Source organism: Perca fluviatilis, chromosome 5, assembly GCF_010015445.1.
Source record: "Perca fluviatilis chromosome 5, GENO_Pfluv_1.0, whole genome shotgun sequence".
NCBI classification, from domain to species: Eukaryota; Metazoa; Chordata; class Actinopteri; order Perciformes; family Percidae; genus Perca; species Perca fluviatilis.
In genome coordinates this window covers 25,529,970-25,552,466 of record NC_053116.1, presented here as the reverse complement: position 1 = coordinate 25,552,466, position 22,497 = coordinate 25,529,970, and the positions used below count along the sequence as shown (strand labels likewise).

Genomic DNA, 22,497 nt, shown 5'->3' with positions numbered 1-22,497 from the left:
CTGCAGAGTCAATTTGATTAGCCGCCACTCTTTCTTTCAATACAGCCTCAGGTAATGAGGTATGTCTGGAAGTAGGTGGAGGCCAGATAAGGTGGGGGTATTGGCGTTGGGGTGGGAGTGGGAGGTTGGCTGAGGTGGGGGTGTGGAGGGGCAAGGGACCCTTCAAACTTCAAAGGCTTCAGATTGGACACAAAACACACGTTTGGAGGGGGGGAGGAGGGATCACACAAATCTAATTTTCCTAAAAAGGGGAAATGCAGACAATAAGGAGTTGAAGGTAAACTACTTGTGACCCCACTTTTACCTGGTTACCCCCACCCCCACCCCACTCCCTCTCCGCTCCTCATCCCTCCCTCCCTCCCTTCTTTCCAGATCAGATTAAGCCGTGGTGGAAGGGAGCCTCCACTCGTTAAGGAACCCTGTCATGACAAATAGAAACACAAAGCATGACCTGCCTTCAATTGGAAACGGATCCACAGTGGAGGGGCAAATAGGGAGGGAGCCAGAGGAAGAGAAAGAGGGAGAGAGATGGAGATAATTGAATCAAGGCTGCGGGGGAAGACAGATAAATCTTATTATTGATACTTCAGTTGAGCAGAGAGAGAGAGAGAGAGAGAGAGAGAGAGAGAGAGATATCAGTCTCACTTCATAAAAAAACAGTTAATACATCTGGATCATTTAGCTGCCTGCTTTAGTTTAGAAGGTGCGCACACGGGGCACAGCATGACTGTGCATGTATGTGCCTATGTGTGCATGTCTGTTTCTGTGTTTTTATACTTTCTTATTTTATTTGAGTCAAGCCCATATTGCAGTGTCCAAATTATAGATCAATATTATCTTTACTCTAGACAGCTATTAGGTCAATGCAAAACAAACTCACACAATGCATCCTCTGTTGTAAAATACACCACAATTTACTTTGTCTTACGTATCCCATGATGCCTCTTAAAAATAACATTTCAAATTACAGAAGATGGAAAATAAAGGTGGAAAGCAACATTTGTCTTTTCCCAAAACAATGTATTCTCTCTCTAGAACAAATACAGAACAAATGTGTCATTTTTCCAGCTTTCCAACTGGCTAATTTGTTGAGGCCTCATGTTGTTATTTTAATGGTCACCTTCACAGAAATGCCAGCTACAATAAAACAATTGTTGTCTTGGTAACCATGTTCAGATGAGCAGTTACTTCCCCTCACTCATCAGCTGTGCTGAACTGCTAAGCTCCTGCTCCAGGAAATAAACTACAAAAGGTACAGTCTACATATTTCTAGGTGTGTGTGTGTGTGTGTGTGTGTGTGTGTGTGTGTGTGTGTGTGTGTGTGTGTGTGTGTGTGTGTGTGTGTGTGTGTGTGTGTGTGTGTGTGTGTGTGTGTCGTAAGACCCAGCATTCAACTTCACACCAGTGCTGAGGAAAATAGTTACAAACATGTAAATTATCCCGATGACAGTTTATATTCTGTGGTCACCTCAGTCACACTGATACGCACACACACAGACACACACACACACACACACAGACACACACACACACACACACACACACACACACCCACCAGTGGTTTGATTGTACACACAGGCAGTGTAACAACGTCTAGAGGCTGGTGTGAACGACTGTGCTCAATAATGGATGAAGAGGACAGCAAGGACAACTAGCTATGTGGAAATTCAAGAGGCAGGTGACATGATGAAACGGTTGTGCTCCTCCTCTCATCTGTCTCTCCCTCTCCCCCAGTCTTTATCTCTCACATGCAAACATGCTCTACAGAGCTGGCATGTAAGCATGGTACATAAGTGAGCAAACACAGCATATATGCATCCAGACATGCACACCGCGACACATAAACACACATTCAGAAAGCGGGAGAGAAGCAGTTGCCATTTGAAACATTCTGATGTGTAAATAAACACCTTTCCAGAGCTTTCCAGCCAAACAAAACCAATTTTCAAAGCTCTACAAACAACATCGAACCAATCGTGACACTGGCCTTTCTTTTCTTTAGAGGAACCGCTCAATTAATATGTCACCACAAGTCAAGACCACGAGACCCTGCTAAAATAAGCGAGCCACTTCAGCCCTCGCCTCTGGAGAGAGACGAGAGAGGGACATAAATTGCCCTCTTTAGAGTAAAAGAGTCATCCAAAAAAAAAAATAAGCTGTGATTGGGCACCTGCGGCACTGAAAATAAATATGTTGTCTTTTTTTCCGTTCCTTCCCACTCTGCTTTTTCCCTCATCGCGTCATGAGCAACCTGTAAAAACAATTCTATTTATCCCCTTTCATCAACTATTTCCACCATCTCTGCAGGCACATAAATCAGTTTTCAGGTTCTTTACGCCAGCGGGTTTAACCAAGAGACAATTCTAACACTGATGACTTTCGATCAAATCTTTATCAGTACCATCATTAAGTTCTGAATTCCATTCAAAATATATTTATAATTCACGGCAGCTGTCAACACTCATTTTATTATATCGATGTTCTTTGTGTTTGGGCCTTAATGAGCACAGAAATGTTGGTTAGGTCAGGACTGCAAAAGTAAAATGGCTTAAAAGCTCTTAATAAAAAGCCTTCTTTGCATACCTGTATACCAACAGGTGCTCAGGCAAAAAAACTGAGAAACATATTGAATAACTGTCAATTCAGTAGGTTTCGTCAAATTCCAGTACAACTTTGTCTGGTATTTCTGAAAGCAAAGTGACCATATGGAAATAATAAATGCATTCATTGACTAACTGCCAAATTTATTAAGCAATGTATCTCAAGTAAATGACATCACCAGTGTCAAAACTGCCACTTTGGTTCAGGCACTGTAGATTTCTTTGGCCAGCGATGTTCCTCACACACTCTGTGACTGTAGGTGATGAAAGAGGAGAGGAGCAGCTTTGAGGAGCGCGCTGCCGCTGTCCCTGACACAGACACCGCGTTGGCTCGCTGCTACGCATCCCTGCATTGTCCCCCGCTGCACCTGACACTGCCCCTTCCACCTGTGGTGTGTGCGTGTGTGATCTGATCTTGAACACAATGAAGGTATGAAGAGCAGAGGAAGTGATCAAAGTGTTAACCAGAACCCCTGTTACTGAAAACCCAGTGCCCCCTGCTCAGAAACGCTATCTAAACAGGTACGTCATTTAGATACCCACCAAGGGTACTACAAGGCTTTGATGCTAGTATAACAAAGAATTGAAGTTTTAGTCATACTAACACTACTACTTCCTACTAATAATCATTTTTAAAGATTATTTTTATGGGCATTTCCGCCTTTAATGATAGGAAAGCAATGAAAGTGGGAAAGAGAGGGGGAAGACATGCAGGAAATCATCCCAGGTCGGACTCAAACCCTGGACCTTCTGCGTCGAGGCATGAAGCTCTGCATATGTGCACCCGCTCTACCGGCTGAGCTATCCTGGCCACAACACGAAAACAATTTCTGATCTGGAGTACTGTTGTTACTTGTGAAAACAGTATTACAAAAGTCCATTTTAAGAAGAAAAAGAACAAGGCCTAATTAACTTAACTTTGATCTTTCCACTTTGCAAAAGGAGGTCAGGCTGATCTCAGGCTCCTGAGGAATATGATAGATGCAATATGAATGCTGATGCACCCAAACCTTAACAGGATGGCAAAGATAGAAGTGCAAACATTTCAACAATCATCCTAGTATGATATTGACTCAAAAGACTACTGAAATTCAAAGTCCTTGTAAACAGAATCAAAGTGAAAGTTGAGAGATCTGTATTTATCTTTGGTTGCTATATTTTACCTGCATAATTTCCCACCCCAAATAACTAGACATTTAAGTTTGTATCAGTTTTCAAACCTGTTTAAATAGGATTATTTTGAAATCGCCCATTCAAGAGCATGATGTAAACTGTTCGACTCTGCTCTACTCTCTGAATAAATATGTTCTTGTTAGAAATAGTGCCTTGAGAGGAAGAAAAAAACTATGTCAGAAGAAAAGAAAAGGGAGAGAAGTTGAGAACATAGATGGTGGAGTCCATTTATCGCTTCTCCTCTGTGTGATATTGGTTTCAAAGGTGCAGTCGTACGTGAAAGACACAGGTTAGAGCATGAGGACCCCTGTCCTAACGCTGTGTGTGTGTGTGTGTGTGTGTGTGTGTGTGTGTGTGTGTGTGTGTGTGTGTGTGTGTGTGTGTGTGTGTATGTCCCAGATGGCAGGCAGGCAAGGGGGAAGGTGGGCCAAGCGGACAGGAAGCAGTAAAGGAGAGTTCTGGTTACGAGGATCAGACGGCGGGACGAACCGCGCTCAAAGCTACCGCCGCTACCGTACTCCAGGTGTGGGTTACACTCCTGGACACAGGGGACAAACACACACAGACACACACATTCTTGTATATATGCTCCCCAAAAGGATATTGTGCTGGTGTGCGTGTGTGAGTGTGCGTCTGTTAGCGTCCTAATAAACATGCAAAGGCAAACATGCACACACACTGTGCGTGTGTTCGGTCACACAGACTCTCACACGCCCCGCCCCACCCCCTCTTCAACCAAGCAGATCCACTTAAAAGGACTCGTATCAATTGTCAACAGCCATGTTTAGTTGTTTAGGCCCCTTCTCCTTACTGATGAGGACCAGACCATGGAAAATGCAGCCACCCATTAGCCACATGTTGCTTCTAATACTGACCCAATAAAATGCCGTTCCCCCCTGCCACGGAGAGTTCATCTGGCCCACCACACAGAGAGATGAGGGATAGATAGGAAACTAAAATGTAAGCAGCAAGGGAGGGATATGGTGATGGGAAGAGAAGAAGAGAAGGAGAGTGAGGCACTTGCAATTAAAGATATAACCGTGTCAAAGAAAGAGGGAAGTGCATGGGCCTGCTGCTAATTTCCCGCCCTGAGTGCAGTAATCGGAGGGGAAGATTAAGGTGAAGGAGTTATTCTTGACTATTTTATTAAGAGGTGCTTTAGGCGCTGGAAGAAGGGGCTTTAGCGCTCCTCCAGCAGCGTGCCATACAATACAAGACAAACATTTGCTGTTATTTCACCAAAGTACTCTCAGATGTGCTGGGTCGGGGCCTTGCCTTTTGCCGCAGAGGAACTTGGCATCAAAGTTCCCTGCAGTTCTCTAAAAACAAAAATCTGCCCTTCTTTTCCGTGGGTCCTGCCCTGAGCCTGCGTCCGACAGATAAATAGCGAGGTGTCAAAAGACAGGACGGCGAACCTCACACCTAGTTTTAATTAAAAAGGGAGAGAGCGGTGCGGATGAACAGGGAGAACCAGAGAGAGAGCCACAGACACATGAATCTGTTCCTTTTATATATATATATATATATATATATATATATATATATATATATATATATATATATTATATATATATATATATATACATACATATATATATATATATATATATATATATATATATCATCAGAGGAAAAGTGTAAACCTGGGGATCTGTAACATTTTTCCTTTTATCTTGATAATATATGTTTGTTTTATGTAGAAAATCTCTATTGGCCTCACATTGAAAGATAAAGTCTCATTCTGTAGAACTATAAAATATCAGCAGAATGTAAAGAAAAAGAAAAATAAGCCAACTCTTGTTACAAACAAAAATAACCCCAAAACACTGGGCTCTACTTCACAAGTCTTAGAAGAGCAAATTGTCTATGTCATGCAAAATAAAAAGTACATTGGGTATATAAAAAAAATAACGTTTTAAAATTGAGCCAAGGCCAGCAGCATTCTCACCCACCTTCCCTCTTTTGTTTGCTTTGTCACTGCTTCACCGTGCCGTTCTTAAACACTTAGTGCTCTTCAGTGCCGTTGAAAAACAAGATGCTGTCAGTGCATGTGTGCGTGTGTGTGTTTATCTAAGTGAGCTTTTACTGCATTCAGGAAAATGAAGAAAAACAACACATTTGCAAAGCCAACGTGGCGCTAAAACAAAGAAATAACAGCAACACCAAGCTGCATGTCTTCAGCCCCCACCACCATCACCACCAATTTGACCAACATGCAGGTCTCAGAGTGAAAACATGTGTTCGGAATAACATCTTCCCAATTAAACGAGCTAAATTGACATGTCTCGAAAACCTCAGGAACTTTGAGCTGAACGGTCAGCGCGTACAGACAAAAACCACAGACGTGGCCGTTTCAACCGCTCATGAAAACCCAATTCAGAAACTTCTTCCTCTTTCCTTTTCTGTACTCGAAAGAGAGGATGTGGCTAGTCTTGATGAGGAGAGAGGTGGAGAGGGAGGGAGACATCAGACTACAGTATAGGAAGTCTAAATGTACCACCTCAGGATTAAGAGACCATGAAGTGACTTTTAAAAACATGAATGGTAAATGCCTCCTTCGGTTGTCCGTGAAGCGCTGCACTTGTAAAGTCACCATTTTGTTCATCGACAGAGAGAAATCCAACATAGTGTGAAAGAAGATTTCAATTTTGCCACTGGCAGTACCTCCAATACCAAATCAAAAGTTTTACTGAAGACTAATGCTAATCTTTAACAGTAAAGACTCATTTCAATGGAGCAAATTCCTGCACACTCTCTATTAAATTAACCCCTGGAATGCATCAAATATCACAAATTGATATAGAGAGTGGACTTTCACTTTGATGCGTTGATGATCCAACTTAGACGTAACAGCCAGTCGATGCTCGTTATGGTTAAGACCAACAAGAAGGGAGCAGCCCAGTTCATGACATCATTTGAGTCCTATAGGTGATGACGTGTGAACTGTACAGGAAAGGGCAGCTGTGGCTGGGAAAACGGCAGCAACAGAGAGATACTTAGGATGTCCAGACTGGATGGCAGACGATGTTTGAGACAAGATGTAATTGTCATTGAAAGAACGTAGGATTAAATCGGTCATGCTTTATGAAACTAACAATGACGGCCGCAATAGCCGTTAGTTGGACACAGTGATCATCACAAATTCCTTAAATGTAATCACATTTTTTTTTTTTTTTTTTACATCTAGACACAGTTAAAAAATTAAAAGTCAGTCGTAGCATTTCCTGCGCTCGCTGAGACATTGACCATCTAAAAATCCTGGCAGCATTAATGTTGATTGTATATTAAGTGAGCTACTCCCAGTTTTACAAACCAAAGCCAAACTCTGATACACTAGTGTAACTGGTCTGGGTGTGTGCAGCTCACAGACCCACACACTGCTTCTGTCTGCATTGTGTTGGAGTCAATACAGGACATGCAACCACTGCTTTGCTGAACAGGGATTTCTTTTTTTTGTGCATGTTTTGTTTGTGTTTTTTTTTTCTGGAAAAATAAAAAACTGCAAATGACTTCCTCTTTCCACCATGCACGCCGTCTTTTTACAAGCTGACAAGACTGGTAGACTAAACGCAAGGAAACAGTTTCATCACTGAAATTTGTGATACGTTATCATATAGTACGGATCCAATTTATTAAATTGCAAATATCTAAACATGATAATCAAACAATATCCTTCCTAAATGCTCATTTTCATATGTAAGTTAATGCACCCCTCTTCTTTCTAGACTCTGCCAGGTGAACCTGTGTTATGATGAAAACCTCTCCTTTTCCTGTGTGGAGAACATATAATTAATACAGGCCGTGCTCTTTGCCTTTGGGACACTGAGCATCACAGAGCACAAGCTTGTAATAGAGCTATTTGTTTTCCTCAGAAAGCCGTCCAAACGCCCTCGCTGGGATCGCTAGACTGCACAAAGGCAAGCTAAGAATTGGTCAAATCCACTGGGGCAAGTTATTGATTAGGCCTACGGCTAGTATAACACAAATATGCAACTAAATTAGATATTTGTGTGTGTGTGTGTGTGTGTGTGTGTGTGTGTGTGTGTGTGTGTGTGTGTGTGTGTGTGTGTGTGTGTGTGTGTGTGTGTGTGTGTGTGTGTGTGCGTGTGTGTGTGATCATTCAAAATCAACTTCATCTGTATCAACCACTGGTCAAGTTTTTTTTGTCCCTCTTTAACTCTGCATGATATACCAACCACATACATTAAGGCATTTTTTTTTATATTCCAAGATGAGAGAAAACCACCTTTTTGTTCCTGTTTTAGCAACATGTCAAACAAGTAGTTAGATTTAGGCTGAGGATTGGATGCGTACACTAGACATGCATTTTCCCTTTTTTTCAGAATACCTCATACAGTCTCCCTAGGGGGCAATTTGGGGTTTGTGACTGGTTGGGTTACAAACCCCAAATTGTGAACTCACACAACCAAATATATAATGGACAATAGACAATAGATAGGGGTGGGTATCACAGGGTACCTCACAATACGAGACATGGCTCACGATACAGATAACGTCACAAAACAGCAATTCTGATAATTCAATATATTGCTAGACAATCCTGTAATGATACATCACGATATCGGTCTAACTATGAATACAAAATGCCCGTGAAAAGGTTTTCTATCTTTATTGACTAGTTTATTCAAGTACAATCGGTTAGAAAACAGAAATTCTGCAGCAAAAGTTTTTCAGTCTGTAAAATAAAATTACAGAACTATAAAAGGCAGCTATGGGTCCAGTCTTTGGACTTAAAAATGGCTGGGGCATCTGTTATTTTCCTCAAACTGCTGTCTGCCATCCCGTTGAAAACCTCTTCCTCTTCGGCTAGTTAACTTATGTTCGAATTTCCCTCATTCCCTCAGTTGAGCACCACCTCGAGGAGCCATGAAGTAGCGATGCTGGGAGCAGGGAAATCTATTTAGAACGCCTCGTTTTATTAATGAAAATATCGACATTTGCCGCTAGCGTATCGATTTGTGTATCGCACAAAGGACAATGATATACTATCGCCGTATCGATATTTTGTCCCAACCCTAAGATACGTACATTACAACTTTCTACCGCCTCCCTCATCTCTTCCATTTCTTGCTCACATCCGCTGCCCTCCCTCTTCAACATCTCCCTTTTCAACAAGAGCAGTTTGTCAGGGTCAGAAAGCAATTTAAAACCTCTAGTAATGAGAGTCAGTGAGAGAGAGATGTGAGAGAGGGAGAAGTTTAAGGGAGGGAGAGAGAGAGAGATGAGGTAGTGGGGCGGAGAGAAGAAGAGGATGAGGAAGGAGGGAGGGCTAGGCTGGGGTGTCAGCCATCAAAGCAGGCCAGGAGAAAAGAAGGCCAGGTGCTGGTTGTGGGAATGTGCCGTCCATAGTTCCAGGGACCAGGGAGCTGGTGGGGGCTGTGAGGGGGGAGCAGGGTGGTAATTAGCCAAGCCTGGAGGAGAGAGAGGGCCCTCCAGGGCCCGCGGGGATAGCCCCTCCGAGAGGATACCATTTGCACTTCTACAGGAGCCGCCAGCCCCGGGCCACAAAGAAGGGGAAAAGGGGAACTATGGCATCCTTTATCAGGCTGGACAAAGACGCCGCATCTTTTCAAAGGAGACCGGAGAGAGAGAGAGAGAAACTCCAGTGTTCCAGAGAAGGAGGGGAAAAAGAGAAAAAGAGAAGGGAAGAAAGAATCCTAGCACTGGTCAGGAGAGAGACAGAGAGAGATGCCAGTGTGTGGGTTGCAAAGCGAGACAGGAGGTTACGGTCATACTGTGACCCAGTCAGTCCGCTGAGACATCAGAAATTCACTAATGTCCACACACACACACACACACACACACACACACACACACACACACACACACGCACACACGCGCACACACAAACTCTCTCTCCTCAGCTGAGTTACACAACTATATTCCCAGTGCATAGCAACTGAAAACAAAACCATGTTGTTTTTTAACATTTCGATCATTTTCCATCTCAGTTCCCATCAATTTTGGGGGCATGAAAATATAAAATGTCTCTTTAACCAAAAGAATAGTTCTGCCACAAAAGAGGTGGTTCAGTTTGCTTTACTAATCATCTCATGGGAGTTAAGTAGAGGCAGTGGATAAGGAGCCAAAATGGCCACCCTCTACCTCTGACATTATCAGGGAATCTTAAGAGTTTTGCCCTCCTGTAGCGTGAGGGAAAGTGGAGGTCACTGACATTACTTTTACCTATTACCTTTGGAGTACGGCTGCACAGGGGGGGGGTGAATGGTGGCCTTTGAGGCTGTGAGGCTTTGTGCTCCCTGCTGGAGTGCAGCCTGACAGCCTTAGCTGAGTGGGGGCCAAAGGTCAGACAGGGCATGTGATAATTTTAGGCACTTTTTTAGGCACACATGCATATAGCCAAAAAAACCCCCCCCCCCCCCCCCCCCCCCCCCCCCCCCCCCCTCCCCCCCCCCCCCCCTCCCTTTCCCCCCCCCCCCCCCCCCCCCCCCAAAAAATCTTTTTTCCCCCCCCCCCCACACCCCCCCCCTCTCACCCAGGGATGTTTTTGCAATTCAATATTTTCACACGCAGGCAGCTTCATCGTTACTTTGGAACCGTACACTTGGCAGGATGAGGCCGGGGGCCTCTGGGACACAGGGGCTGAGAGGTGGAGGGCTGGAGGAGAGGGGGTCAGCACAGAGGAATCCTAGTGTCGGGAGGGGACGGGCCTGAGCCGGCTAATGGGCCATCTTGAAATGTTTTAGCAAAGACCCCTCCAACACCTACACACACACACACACACAAACAAGTGCGCACACACACACTCATGAACGTTCACAAATTCTGCACTACTCATCGCTTCAACCAATCTGACTCCAGGGTTAACGAGCAGGGCTCTTAACTTCCTTCATCAAAATCTCTGGGCTAACCCAGTCACACTATCCTGCCAGGAAAAGACTTCCCTCTCCCTCACTCACTCCAGACAACATCTTTCTAACCCACATCTCAAATACACAGCCCATAGTTAGTAGAATGGTTGTACATCTATTTGAGCAAAGTACATATCTGTCAAAAGATACCTATGAACATGATGAATTTGAGCCCTTTCAGCATTAGCTTGAGAAGTACATTTTGAGAATATGTATTTATTTTTCAACAACAGGTACTGTACTCAGACTAACAGAGCAAACAAGAAAAATCATGTCAGAAAACAAGAAACACCAGAGAACAAATGTGTTAACGTCATGGAAATGTGCCTCATTTTAACCAAACCATTTCAGGAGATTTGTTCCAATTCCACAACTGTAACATCTAAGGATTTGTTTAGCATACAGAGTGGCTGAGGTAAATTGAGGTCCTGCAATGAGAGGGAGCTCTTAATATATTTATTCTGTGCGCCACACTCTACTTAATGAAATTAAACCACACCAATAGTGGCCCCTTTCTCTCCGGGGAGTTCAGTAATCAACATGCCACCAGTTTTCATTTTGTATGAAAATAAATGGCAGCCGGTGATATGGGCCTAATTGTGTTGCACCAGGGAGGAGCTGGGTGAGAAAAGAAACTTGCAGCAGTGATGTAGTAGAGCCAATTTTCATGGACAGCAGCACTCAAGAGAGGTGGTCAAATAAGCAGTGGCATCCATCTTGGGAGCAGTACCCCGCTTGCACTCTCTCTCCCCCCCTCTCCCTCTTTCTCTTTTTATCCATCATACTCACAAAGAAAGTTAGCCAAGTAATAAACAAATAGAGAACTGGTGAGCCCTACGTACTAGCGCCTGGCAGGGTCACAGGATAATGACAGCTCAATTACGGTGAATCTCCTTGTAAACCCACCCCCTATAGTACAATCCTCACAGCCGCCCCACCCAGCGCGGCAAATTTGTCAAACTCACCAAAACGATGGGTCTGACAGTGTAATCGCTAACCGTCCCCACCAACATGAAAGAGGTCTTTATCTGGCCAAATCAAAGAACCTGATCTCTGAGAGAAAAAGGGTGGGTGGGGGGGTGGGTGGAGGGGGTGGGGGGTTGACTAGAGAGGAGAAATGTCCCGCTCGGCCCCTGTGAGACGAGGAGATGTCTCTAATCCGCTTTAATGAGACACTGCGTGCCCATCTTTGTGGTAATGATGAAACACAGTGAGAAAGACGGTAAGGGGGAGGGAGGGAGGAGTGGGAGAGATCGAAGTGAAGATGGAGCCAAGGCTTTGAACTGGCGGCCTGATGAAAGGGGTTAGCAGGCAGAGGGAGTTTAGAGCCACGCTGCCACTACACACCACTGTCTGTTTCTGAGACAGACAAACAGCCCAGGGGACAGAGCAGTTTGTCTGCTTATCATATCTGGACAGGATGAGCCATCATCAGCAGCTGCAGATTGGGACTTGGTCTGGAGGGTGTGTGTGTGTGTGTGTGTGTGTGTCCCATATACACACACACACACACACACACAGGGGTGTCTAGAGATGAACTATAATTTGTGAAACACAGAAGAAGAAGAAAACTTTTGAGGAAAACAAGTAGTTTTGTTCAGTGCTATTCACTGAGAATTTCAAGAAAGTGTCACATTACAGCACTCAGCTGGTCTGTGGTTACTTGTAGCTTAAACTCGGCTACTGTACGCTTCACTTTGAGTTGGCTTTGAGTCACCTTGCCCCAATACTCTTTGTGTATTTGATAAGATGGCTTTAGGCCACCAGCTGACTGCATTAGCCTTTTTTAAAGCTCTACGGTAATATATAACAATATCGATATTTATCATGATATAGCAATTGTCAATCAAACTGAAGTGAAGTGAACAATGAACTGTCTTCCATTTCAGTACATTACATGAGACTAAACTGTGCATGTGTTTAAAAAAAAAAAAAAAAATGCCAAACTTTTTGCAAATGTTTTATCTCAACTTCCTCTAAATAATTAATTTGGACAACAGAAATGTGCAAAAACTATAAAATTATAAGATCTTCACAATATGTCCCAGTGGAAAAATTCTCATTACTAGAAGATATTAAATTATAGCGCAGGTCCTGTTAATTTACATTGACATTTTGTCTTCACACCAAGAAACAAAGTCTTCCTGCGCAGAGAACAGAAAACATGGAGTGAATGAAAGAATGGACAATAAAAGGACAGGAAGTTCAGGACTGGATGAAAGGAAAAGAGCAGGGTGAGGACAAATGTCCGCATAAAAGGAAAGAGAGAGAAAGCAGGCTAATACCAAACAAATCGGGATTAGACCCAGATAAGACTAGTCACAATGCTGAGCAATCCCTGGGATATCACAATGCAAGGGGGAATCATGAGGGCTGCTAAAACACACTAATTAGGGACTCGACACATTTGCCCCTTGTTTTGCAAACAACACACTGTTTAACAGCGGGTGGTGCACAATCACACCAGACACACAGAGAGATAATCATTTAGCTTTAATCAGCGTACTCAAGAAGTAAGGATGAGGTATTTCCAATGGGATGACTCCAGCAGTCGTGGTGTATTCTTAGCCCTGAGAGGCTGGATGGAATCTTCTCGAAATGGCCCAGCAGTGGTGGGGCGTAACTCGATAAGCAGCCACAAGTCAAGACAAAATGCATTTAACTGCAGTGTAATGGCTGTTCATTTTTTGAACCCCCTTTTCGCCAACACATACCGCTGTTCGAATGCTGCTCGGCTATTTTTAACAAGGCCCTGCCCCCATCTGCAGGCTGAAAACGAAGCGTATGAGGAGAGACAAAAAACAGGGGGCTGCTCAAAAAGAAAACATCGGGGATATATCTTCAAATTCTCTCAGGCATGCCACAGTCTCCACTGCCAAATGATTGGGAGATTGTTGTGTTTTTATACAAACATGGCGGATGAGGTCATGGTGCAATGCAGAAAGAGGCATATTTGCCAAATGGATAATGTGAGGTCAATGTATCATTGGAATGAATGGGATTTAGAGCCATGTGCAAGAGCTTAATGCAATGGTATTTGTGTGTCAACTCAAAATTTGACTTAGCCAACACCAGGCAGGAAGCACGGGGCTAAAATGTGTGTGTGTGTGTGTGTGTGTGTGTGTGTGTGTGTGTGTGTGTGTGTGTGTGTGTGTGTGTGTGTGTGTGTGTGTGTGTGTGTGTGTGTGTGTGTCTCGGCCTGTGTCCAGGTGTACTAGGTGCCCACCCGTCATTATACCAAGGTCAAAGCTCGGAACAGTGACAGGACCTCTAACAAGTGTACAAAATGGTGCACGCTACACACACACACACACACACACACACACACACACACGCAACCAGCCAACAGTGCCAGCTCCTGCTGTTTGGATGACATTTACACTCAACCTTTCTAGTTTGTGATTGATTGGGGTTAAATCCTAACATTGCCCAAAAATCTGTCACCACTTTTGTGTGTGTGTCTGTGTGTGTGTGCGTGTGTGTGTGTGTGTGTGTGTGTGTGTGTGTGTGTGTGTGTGTCATTAAAGAGTCACTGTAATGTCAACATTCTGCTTATTCCAAAAAACAAAGCCAAAGCTGTCTTCATTTCCATCTCTTGTATGCAGAGTGAGATACTGTAACAATCTTGAATGAGAGTATTTATTAAATGAAGCAAACACAATACTGAATATAGATCATTCACATAAATATTAAATGTGTTGCCATCCCCGTTCCCCCTTTCAACATTACAGCTTCATCTGAAGTGATAAAACCAGAACTGAATAAACAAAGACATTTTGTGTTGCAATGGAGGGTGATCTGAGACTAATTGGGTGATCACAGTGCCAAAAGATGTATATGAGGCAAATATTATATCACTTGAATAAAACAAAACAATGAGGATGTCTGAAACAGCTAAATGTTGAATAACAAGCTCATAATCACAGAAGGGTATTGGGTTTTTTCTGTATCTGGGAATCATTGAAGAGTGATTCCAATGTCCACATTTCAAAATTATTTTCATATTTCATGGCACCTGTACTTGACCTGATTAGAGACATATCTTTGCCAAGGGATACTTGGCTAAAACAGCAGCACATTTTACAGCAGCAACTGACTGAATATCAATATAAGCATTTCCCTGGCGATAAAACACCTTCTCACAAAGTGTTCAGGGAGGAAGAGAGGGACGCATTGATAGTGAAAGAAAATATTAGAAAGTTGGCAGTGGTACAGTCGTAAAACAGACCATTTCATAAGGGGATTGTAATATCCCATTTGAACTATGCTCCCATAAATTAATATTCACTCTTTAAATCTTTAGAGTGCAGGTAATTTATAGAGTAACCAGTTCATATATTTGTTTTTATTTATTTGGATGAAGATGAAAGAACAAATAGCACTAGTAAGTAGAACTGAGACTTCAGACTACACTGTCCTCCACATTAGAGGGTAATAGGACTACTTCATAGGAAAGAACATTCTTCAGGAGTTTTCTCTCACAGCAAATTTGAAGATATGGTAACAAAAAGCAATGCATCTTTATTTGTATCATATCATGTGAATCAAACATGGGACCATATGTTACCGAAATGCAGCTGTCAATATGTTACACTCAAGGACGGTGGCTTGACATTAAACTGTAACCATGACCAAAACCTTATCCTAACCTTAACCAAAGTAACTTCCCCCTACGATGAATTAATATGTTACAATTAGACATGGGCAAATTTATGGCTGTGTTACGAATAAAAATGCCTTCAGTTTTGGGGGTTATTACAGAAAAAGTTACTCCTTTCATAGGATATCATATGTTCTGTGAATACAGTTGGCTTACATGTACAGTGCAAAGGTATTTCACTGGACAAAGATGAGGAACCAGCCCTGGAAATAAATATGGAAAGAAAAATATGAGCCTCGGTGCTCACAAAACACACTAAACTGTATCCTACATGTGCGCACACTGGGATAAGGAACTCACATCCCACAAACTTCCATAATCAAATACTTATGCAGCATATGTGGCCTTGCCAAATGTGGACTGATGCAATTAGTTAGGCTACACAATTTTTCAATCCTTCAAAAAATTTACACGAATGGTCCTAAAATCAGTCCAAATGCTCAGAAAAAAAAAACTCCCCAATAGCAAACTAAGCACTTCTAAATCAAAAACTTGATTTTACAAAGCAGGTGGTCTTGTTGATTGGATGGTGAACATTATTTCTGAGAATTGAGGAATAAAAAGACCAGTGTACAGAACCAAAACACGTAATCTAACATTCCCTGAAAGGCTTCAGTTTTTAGGTGCGCAGATTCACAAGACGGTGACTACCAGAGTGGTCACAGTCTGTCCGTTTAGACAGAGATGTAAAACTGCAAAACTGGTGTTGCCCGATTCCGAGCGCTGCTAAGATCATTCACGTCATCACATATGAATGCAAATGGGCTCTGTGGAACCACAAGAGGCTCAGGTTTCCCACTGTGTTTTAGCTAGGAAAGGTCTGCAGCAATAAAAGATCTCACAGGTATTTGCACTTTGCATTATGTCCGACACTACTGACATTCAAAATAAAATAAATAAATGGCTTTATGTCTACAGGCACCGTAGGCTTACCATTAGCCTTCATCAATTAGCAACAGTACTAGTATTACAAATTAAACTGAACTTGTCAAAATCACACAGCACCACGAGGAAGGTCTTCTAAAACTATCAAAATAAGAGTCATCAACCAGATTCCTATTTATTTCTTCATTGGTTCACTGATGCTCCAAAGTTTCATAAAAGTACATAAAAAAAAAAAAAAATCAGCCAATGAATTGCAGTCCCTACCTGACACTGAAATCACATTTCCTTTTCATTTGATGATCATATCATTTTTATGTTCAGGCTCTAATCTGTGAACATGGAGGAGTGCTATCTGACACACATTACAGCTGCATAGCGGTAATACATGGGGAGCATACACACAGGACCCTGAACGTTTAGCCAGAAGTTCAACATAGCTACTATTGTTGGTTTTAAAGTGTTATGGGTTGGGTTTTATTACTTCTGTCAAAACATCAGAAGCTGTTGAGCCAGGCCAAGTTCATAACTGGCAGTCCATCTAATAAGGGGCATTTAACACAGAGATCAATAGGATATCTGGCAATTAGTATAAAGGCCAGAAAGAGAAAGACAGAGAGAGAGAGAGAGAGAGAGAGAGAGAGAGAGAGAGAGAGAGAGAGAGGAATAACTGTCAGCACCTGTGTGCATTTGTTTAGTGTGGTGGGTAAATTTGGGCAAAATAAGCAAAAATTCAATAAATCAGGTGGTAAAAAAAAAAACATTTCATTTTATTGGCTTGATAATGCAGACGGTCGGCGTAATTGAAATAGGTTTTAAAAAAAAATAATTTAAAAATCAATAACGTGGGTAGCCTACGTTGAAGTCAGAATCAGTGTGTATTCAACACCTTCCTTCCGTTTTCTCCGAATGTGTGCAAAGCTGCTACATGTTTCCATTTTAATTATATTCCTTGAGGTTTCTGTGAGACGTTATTGGGCGGCTGTAGGCGTGCAGTACAGAGCGAGAAAGCAGTGCCTGTTTGTTTGTGTGTGTGTGTGTGTGTGTGTGTGTGTGTGTGTGTGTGTGTGTGTGTGTGTGTGTGTGTGTGTGTGTGTGTGTGTGTGTGTGTGTGTGTGTGTGTGTGTGTGTGTGTGTTCGTCTCACCTGTGCACTAAAAATACCTGGCAAAAAAAAATAAAAAAAATCTACTCACTCAACTTGAAGTTTGAATTGATCCAAACCCTATTTTAACTCAATGCGAGCAAATGAACTACCGGGTGCTAAAAGCAAGTTCATTGTCACTTTGGTGCAGTATTCTCTGCTAGATTGTCTGTATCGATTTATAGGCTAGTTGTTACATCAAAGCCGCTATATCTTGGATAAAACGAGATGTGGTGGGGATCGTATGTGTCAGAGGATTTCTTCTTTATTTAAAACAAAAATCTAGGGAAATATTAAGCCCAACATGTTAAATTCATAATAATCAATTCATACTAGGCTACTGTATATCAGAGAGAGCGTTGCAGATCAGATTCGATATAATCCAAAACAATACGACAGGTAGCCTAAACTCGGAATAAGAAATTCAATCATAAAAAACATATTAAGCTGAGGGTAACAAAGCTAAGGCTAATATACATATATTTTTTTATTTTTTAAACCCCACCTGTAAGGGCGATATCACGTTATAATCCAAACACGCAAACACTCACATAAGTGTGACCCCAAAGCATTAAACGAAGCAGAACGACTGCATACTAATCAAGAAAACACACACATTCATATTCTACATGTGGGACTGCGGAGTCACAAGTTTCTGCAGAGTGGTGGCCTTTGACGTGTAGAATATGTGTGCTATCTGCCGAGAGAGGAAAATAATACACGAGGGTTAAAAATAAATGATAAAGCAGCTGGTGAATATTGCTTTGGGCCTACAGGAAAGTAGGATTCTGCTTAAGCGGCGGGGAGGGAAAAGGGAAAAAGGAGGGTGGAATATACTCCCACGCGTCGCATTCAAAAGTTGTGGGCCTGCATGTTTTGAATGTTAAGAACAACACGATATTTGTCCATGTGTGCTCTGTTTCTCTTGAAGCCTACCGCTGCAACACTGTGTGATCGGAGGCCTCTGGGCTGCGGAGGGCTCCAGTGGTCCGATGTGAGAGTGCTACAAAGCCAGGTATTTGTGTTCATTAGCACCCGGATCAACAGACTATCAAGGCTGTTTGGAGATCAAGACCAAGTGCAATTACTGGCAAGAAGCAGGCTCCTCGACATGTTTAAGTATTTTCACAAAGTAGCCCAATTAGCGTTTAGCTTTTCGTTCCTTTTTTTTTTGTCTTTTAACTTATACGGTAACTTGACCCCTGTGCACCAATCAGAGCATGTAAGAGTAATAAGGAAACAATAACCAAATCACGACTGCAAAAACTGTGTTGGTTATTATTTTTATTCGTATTATTTAGCCTTTATCTGAATGCATGTGAGCTGAACCCCTTACTAAACATTTAATAATAATCCTATCGGATGTAATAGTTATTAGCATTTCTAAACACGTTTCTGATTTGTTTCAAAAGCTGTGCAATAAAATGTATTTCAGTTAAGGTCTGAAATGTGAAATTGTAATTATATATATATATATATATATATATATATATATATATATATATATATATATATATAATTTTTTTTAAAGATCGAGGTCCATGTTAAATGGCTTTGGCAAGGTTACACAGTTTTTAAAGGCCTTTAAACATGCAACCAAGCATAACATAAAAACAGTAACAGGTATAAGTTAAAATAATTCTTTTTTTTTAAATAAAATGGTTCTCAAAAAAAATAATACACGGACAAATTTTTGCTCTGAATTTTAAACAAACATATTAAGGCAAAAGCAAATGCCAACAGGCCTAGATAAAGCGTTAATTTGTTATGCAATGGTCTTTCAAATGAACTGTGGATAAATAGCAGACTGACCCACATAATTAGCCTTAGAAAACAACGTGCAGTCATGCAGGAATAAACACACCAAAAAAAAAAACGGTGTGAATAAACGCGATTCATAAATCAACCCACCAACAATAAACAAATGTCAAACAATAAGCATGGTCCATTTTCCAACAACAAAGTACTCATGTTCACAAAACTGAATACATGAATTTTCCGTGTGACGCGAGCAGCAGCAGTCCACTAAGTAGTGGTATGGGCGCTTTCTTACACCAGGCGCATTATTGATTGGCATTCCCTGGAGGAGGAACCAGTCTGCTGCAGTCCGAGGGCCCCGCGACAAAACAAAGTTGCTGTAGAGCGATATATTCTCGGCGGCATCGACAAAAGAAAAGAAAAAAAAGGGGGGAAAAAATCTGCATTAAAATATTGCTTTTTCTGTCTAAATTCACATGTGGTCGTCTCCGTTTGTAGGAGAGTGAAAGAGTGCGCTCGGCTCGCTGGGAGCTCTGCAGCAGCGAGCAGCGGAGCCACAGCGCCCACTATTTCAAAAGCCGGGAATATTATTTCACAAGACTTGGAACGGCTCTCTCTCTCTAAAAAAAAAAAAAAAAGTTACTATCCATTTCGACAACTTTCTTGGTAACTTTCTGGAAAACGTATCTGCGCCTCCGCTGAACCTCCCGACACCCGAACAGAGCAAATGACAAGACCGAGCTCAGATTTGGACGGCGATGTTTATCTCTGAGCCTTTAGAGGAGTTTAATCAACTGAAAAGCACCAGCGGCGATTCTCATCACACATAAAAACTTTCTGACACTGAGAACCGACGAAGCCAAGACCGCAGCACGCAGAGAAACGAGGCTGAGCAGCCGGAGCGGGACACATTTTCTAGCAGAAAAGTTAACTCTGGACAAAGAGTCGCCCCCTCCTCTCTTAATGATATGACAAATGACAAGGACATGGACATCTATACACAGCCACGAGTTTGGAGCCGGCGGCTGAAAGCGATAAGAAGCAGAAAAAAGAAGACCTACTTTTGGCCAGTTTTCTAGCCCTCGCCTTGGATCTCATCTTGTCGGCTTGTAGATTCCTCTCGTCGTCCTCCGTGAGCCCAGAAGCAGCAACAACACTATCTTCATCTCACCAGCATTGTCAGTTTGGACACCTTCGCACATGCGCACAGGCCATTCAATCTGACACCCTCGCCGGGGCCAAAAAACTTTCCAATGTATTCATCATCATCACTTTTTTTTGTCCTATCGTCTCCCCTTTAGATCACTTATCTCTTCCCCTCCTCCTCTTCCTCCTCCTCCTGCTCTCTCCTCACCATCTCACCTACCCTCCCTCCCCCATTGCCATCCCCTTACCCTCGCCCCCCTCCTCAACCCCCCCCCATCCCATTCATGCCAGCACCTCATTGGATTTTTACCTCTTTAACAGCGACAACTTGGTTTTCTCCAACCGGCGGTGGACACAGTGAGGTATGGTGAGGTCAAGGTCGTATTATAACTATTGAAATTAACCTGAATTATTATTATTATGAATGTTTTTTTTTATTTTGTAATTTTTCAGAATATTTATATTTTTGCCATAAAATGTTAAAATCATTTTTCTTTCTGAATTTACAGAAACTTTGTATTTAGGCTGTTGACACAGCTGATTCTGTGCCAAAAAGTGCTCGAGTTGCAGAGGTTATTTTTAACTTCATTAATGCACATGCAGGCGTAATAGACCTGTGCAAGACTCAATTGGAGTTGCACTTTATGACTTGGTTGTGTGTGTGTGTGTGTGTGTGTGTGTGTGTGTGTGTGTGTGTGTGTGTGTGTGTGTGTGTGTGTGTGTGTGTGTGTGTGTGTGTGTGTGTGTGTGTGTGTGTAAACCTTGTTGCCCTCAGGACAAGCAGCGGCCAGCAGCTGTTTGACGCATGCATGGAGCCTCCACCAGAGTCCGTACCGGGGAGAAAGGTTTTTTTTTTTTTTTTCCTCCAATGTTCACATTTGTAACAATCGTATCTGCAGCAGTTGTTTTCTTGGAGAAATGTTTGTGGTCACTCTTAGCGCCCACTGTGACGCGTGAAGTCATCTGAACGAAGGTGGATAGACCACGGCACACTTTCTCTCCGTAAGTATACGGCTTTCGCCTTGCACCGGTTTGTTAGTTTGTTTGCATCCAGCAGTCTGATGAAGCCTGACAGACTGCAAGGTCTTTTTTCTTTTCTTCTTTTTTACGAAAAATGTGTATTCAAACACAAACATCGGACAAGTAGCCTACATAATTATGCAACATTATAATATGTACAATGTACAATATGTATATATACAAGTGTTTTTTTAACTTTTATGTTTAATATCAAAGTTGCAATTCAGTCTATTTATTGTATTTATCAGACAAATGGGGAGTATTTTATTATACAATGTAATAGTCTTATTGTAACTATTTTGCATGATTTGAAATCTGTATATGTAAATATATTATAGGGTTATCAAAATAATAATAATATGCTAATTAATATTATTACATTTAATAGTATTGTATTGATAAATTACCGTTGTATATTTGTGTTGTTATTGACCGACATATTAAATAATTGCTAAAACGAAACAAAAAGGAGACTTGGTAGAAGCTACAGTTTATTTGCATCTAATTGTATATAAAAAAGAATAAAGGCTGGCCGTCATATTCATGTGGTGCCTGGGCCTTCAGCCTACATGTCATATGGGAATGGTTTCCCTCTAGTCTGGCTGAATAAAGGCGGCTCTATGTTGGAGCCTATTAAAGATCGGTGGTGATGGAGCAACTGCAGTCTGCTGGGCGAGCGCAGGGATCAAATCTCTGCACACTAATCTCTCCGCACTTTTATGGTATACTTTCAATCCGTGCATAAACAATTATTATTATTATTTGCATTATTAATGCTATTTATTTTACTTATTTCTAGCCATATTTCTTGCTTTTGCTGAAAATGACATTGGCATCAAACCGCTCTGTTAAGTCGCGGTCTGCCTGGCATTTCTTTGGTTTTCTTGTTGAACCGCAAGCTTGTTGCCCATTATGCACGTGAAACAACAATTGATTTGAATAAAGGCACGAGTTCATCAAACACGTTTCCAGCCTATATTGGACCGACATCGTCGTGGGGCTGTTCTCCCAGGAGTTAAAGTCAAATGAATTACGTGATCATTAATCAATAATAATCAGCAGTAATCACCATACATTATCTGTATATTAGGGAGTTTGTCTTGGCATCATGAGGCGAGGAGGATCATTTTATTGGCTTTTTAGAAAGCAAGGAAGCGTTTGAAGTATGCTTTTACGCCAACAGGGAGTGTGAAGTGCCAGGAGGTGGCTACCGTACTACAGA

The 22,497-nt window shown here is 42.1% G+C and overlaps 1 protein-coding gene across 1 annotated transcript in view; it reads right to left on the bottom strand.

The window, feature by feature from the left end:
• prdm16 (PR domain containing 16) overlaps window positions 1–20,366 on the bottom strand; it is a 182,290-nt gene extending 161,924 nt beyond the window's left edge. Inside the window, exon 1 of the mRNA XM_039800077.1 lies at window positions 20,171–20,366. Coding sequence (XP_039656011.1) covers window positions 20,171–20,207 — 37 coding nt within the window. The 5' untranslated portion in view covers window positions 20,208–20,366. The remainder of the gene's footprint in view (window positions 1–20,170) is intronic.
• Between the last annotated feature and the right edge of the window lie 2,131 nt (window positions 20,367–22,497).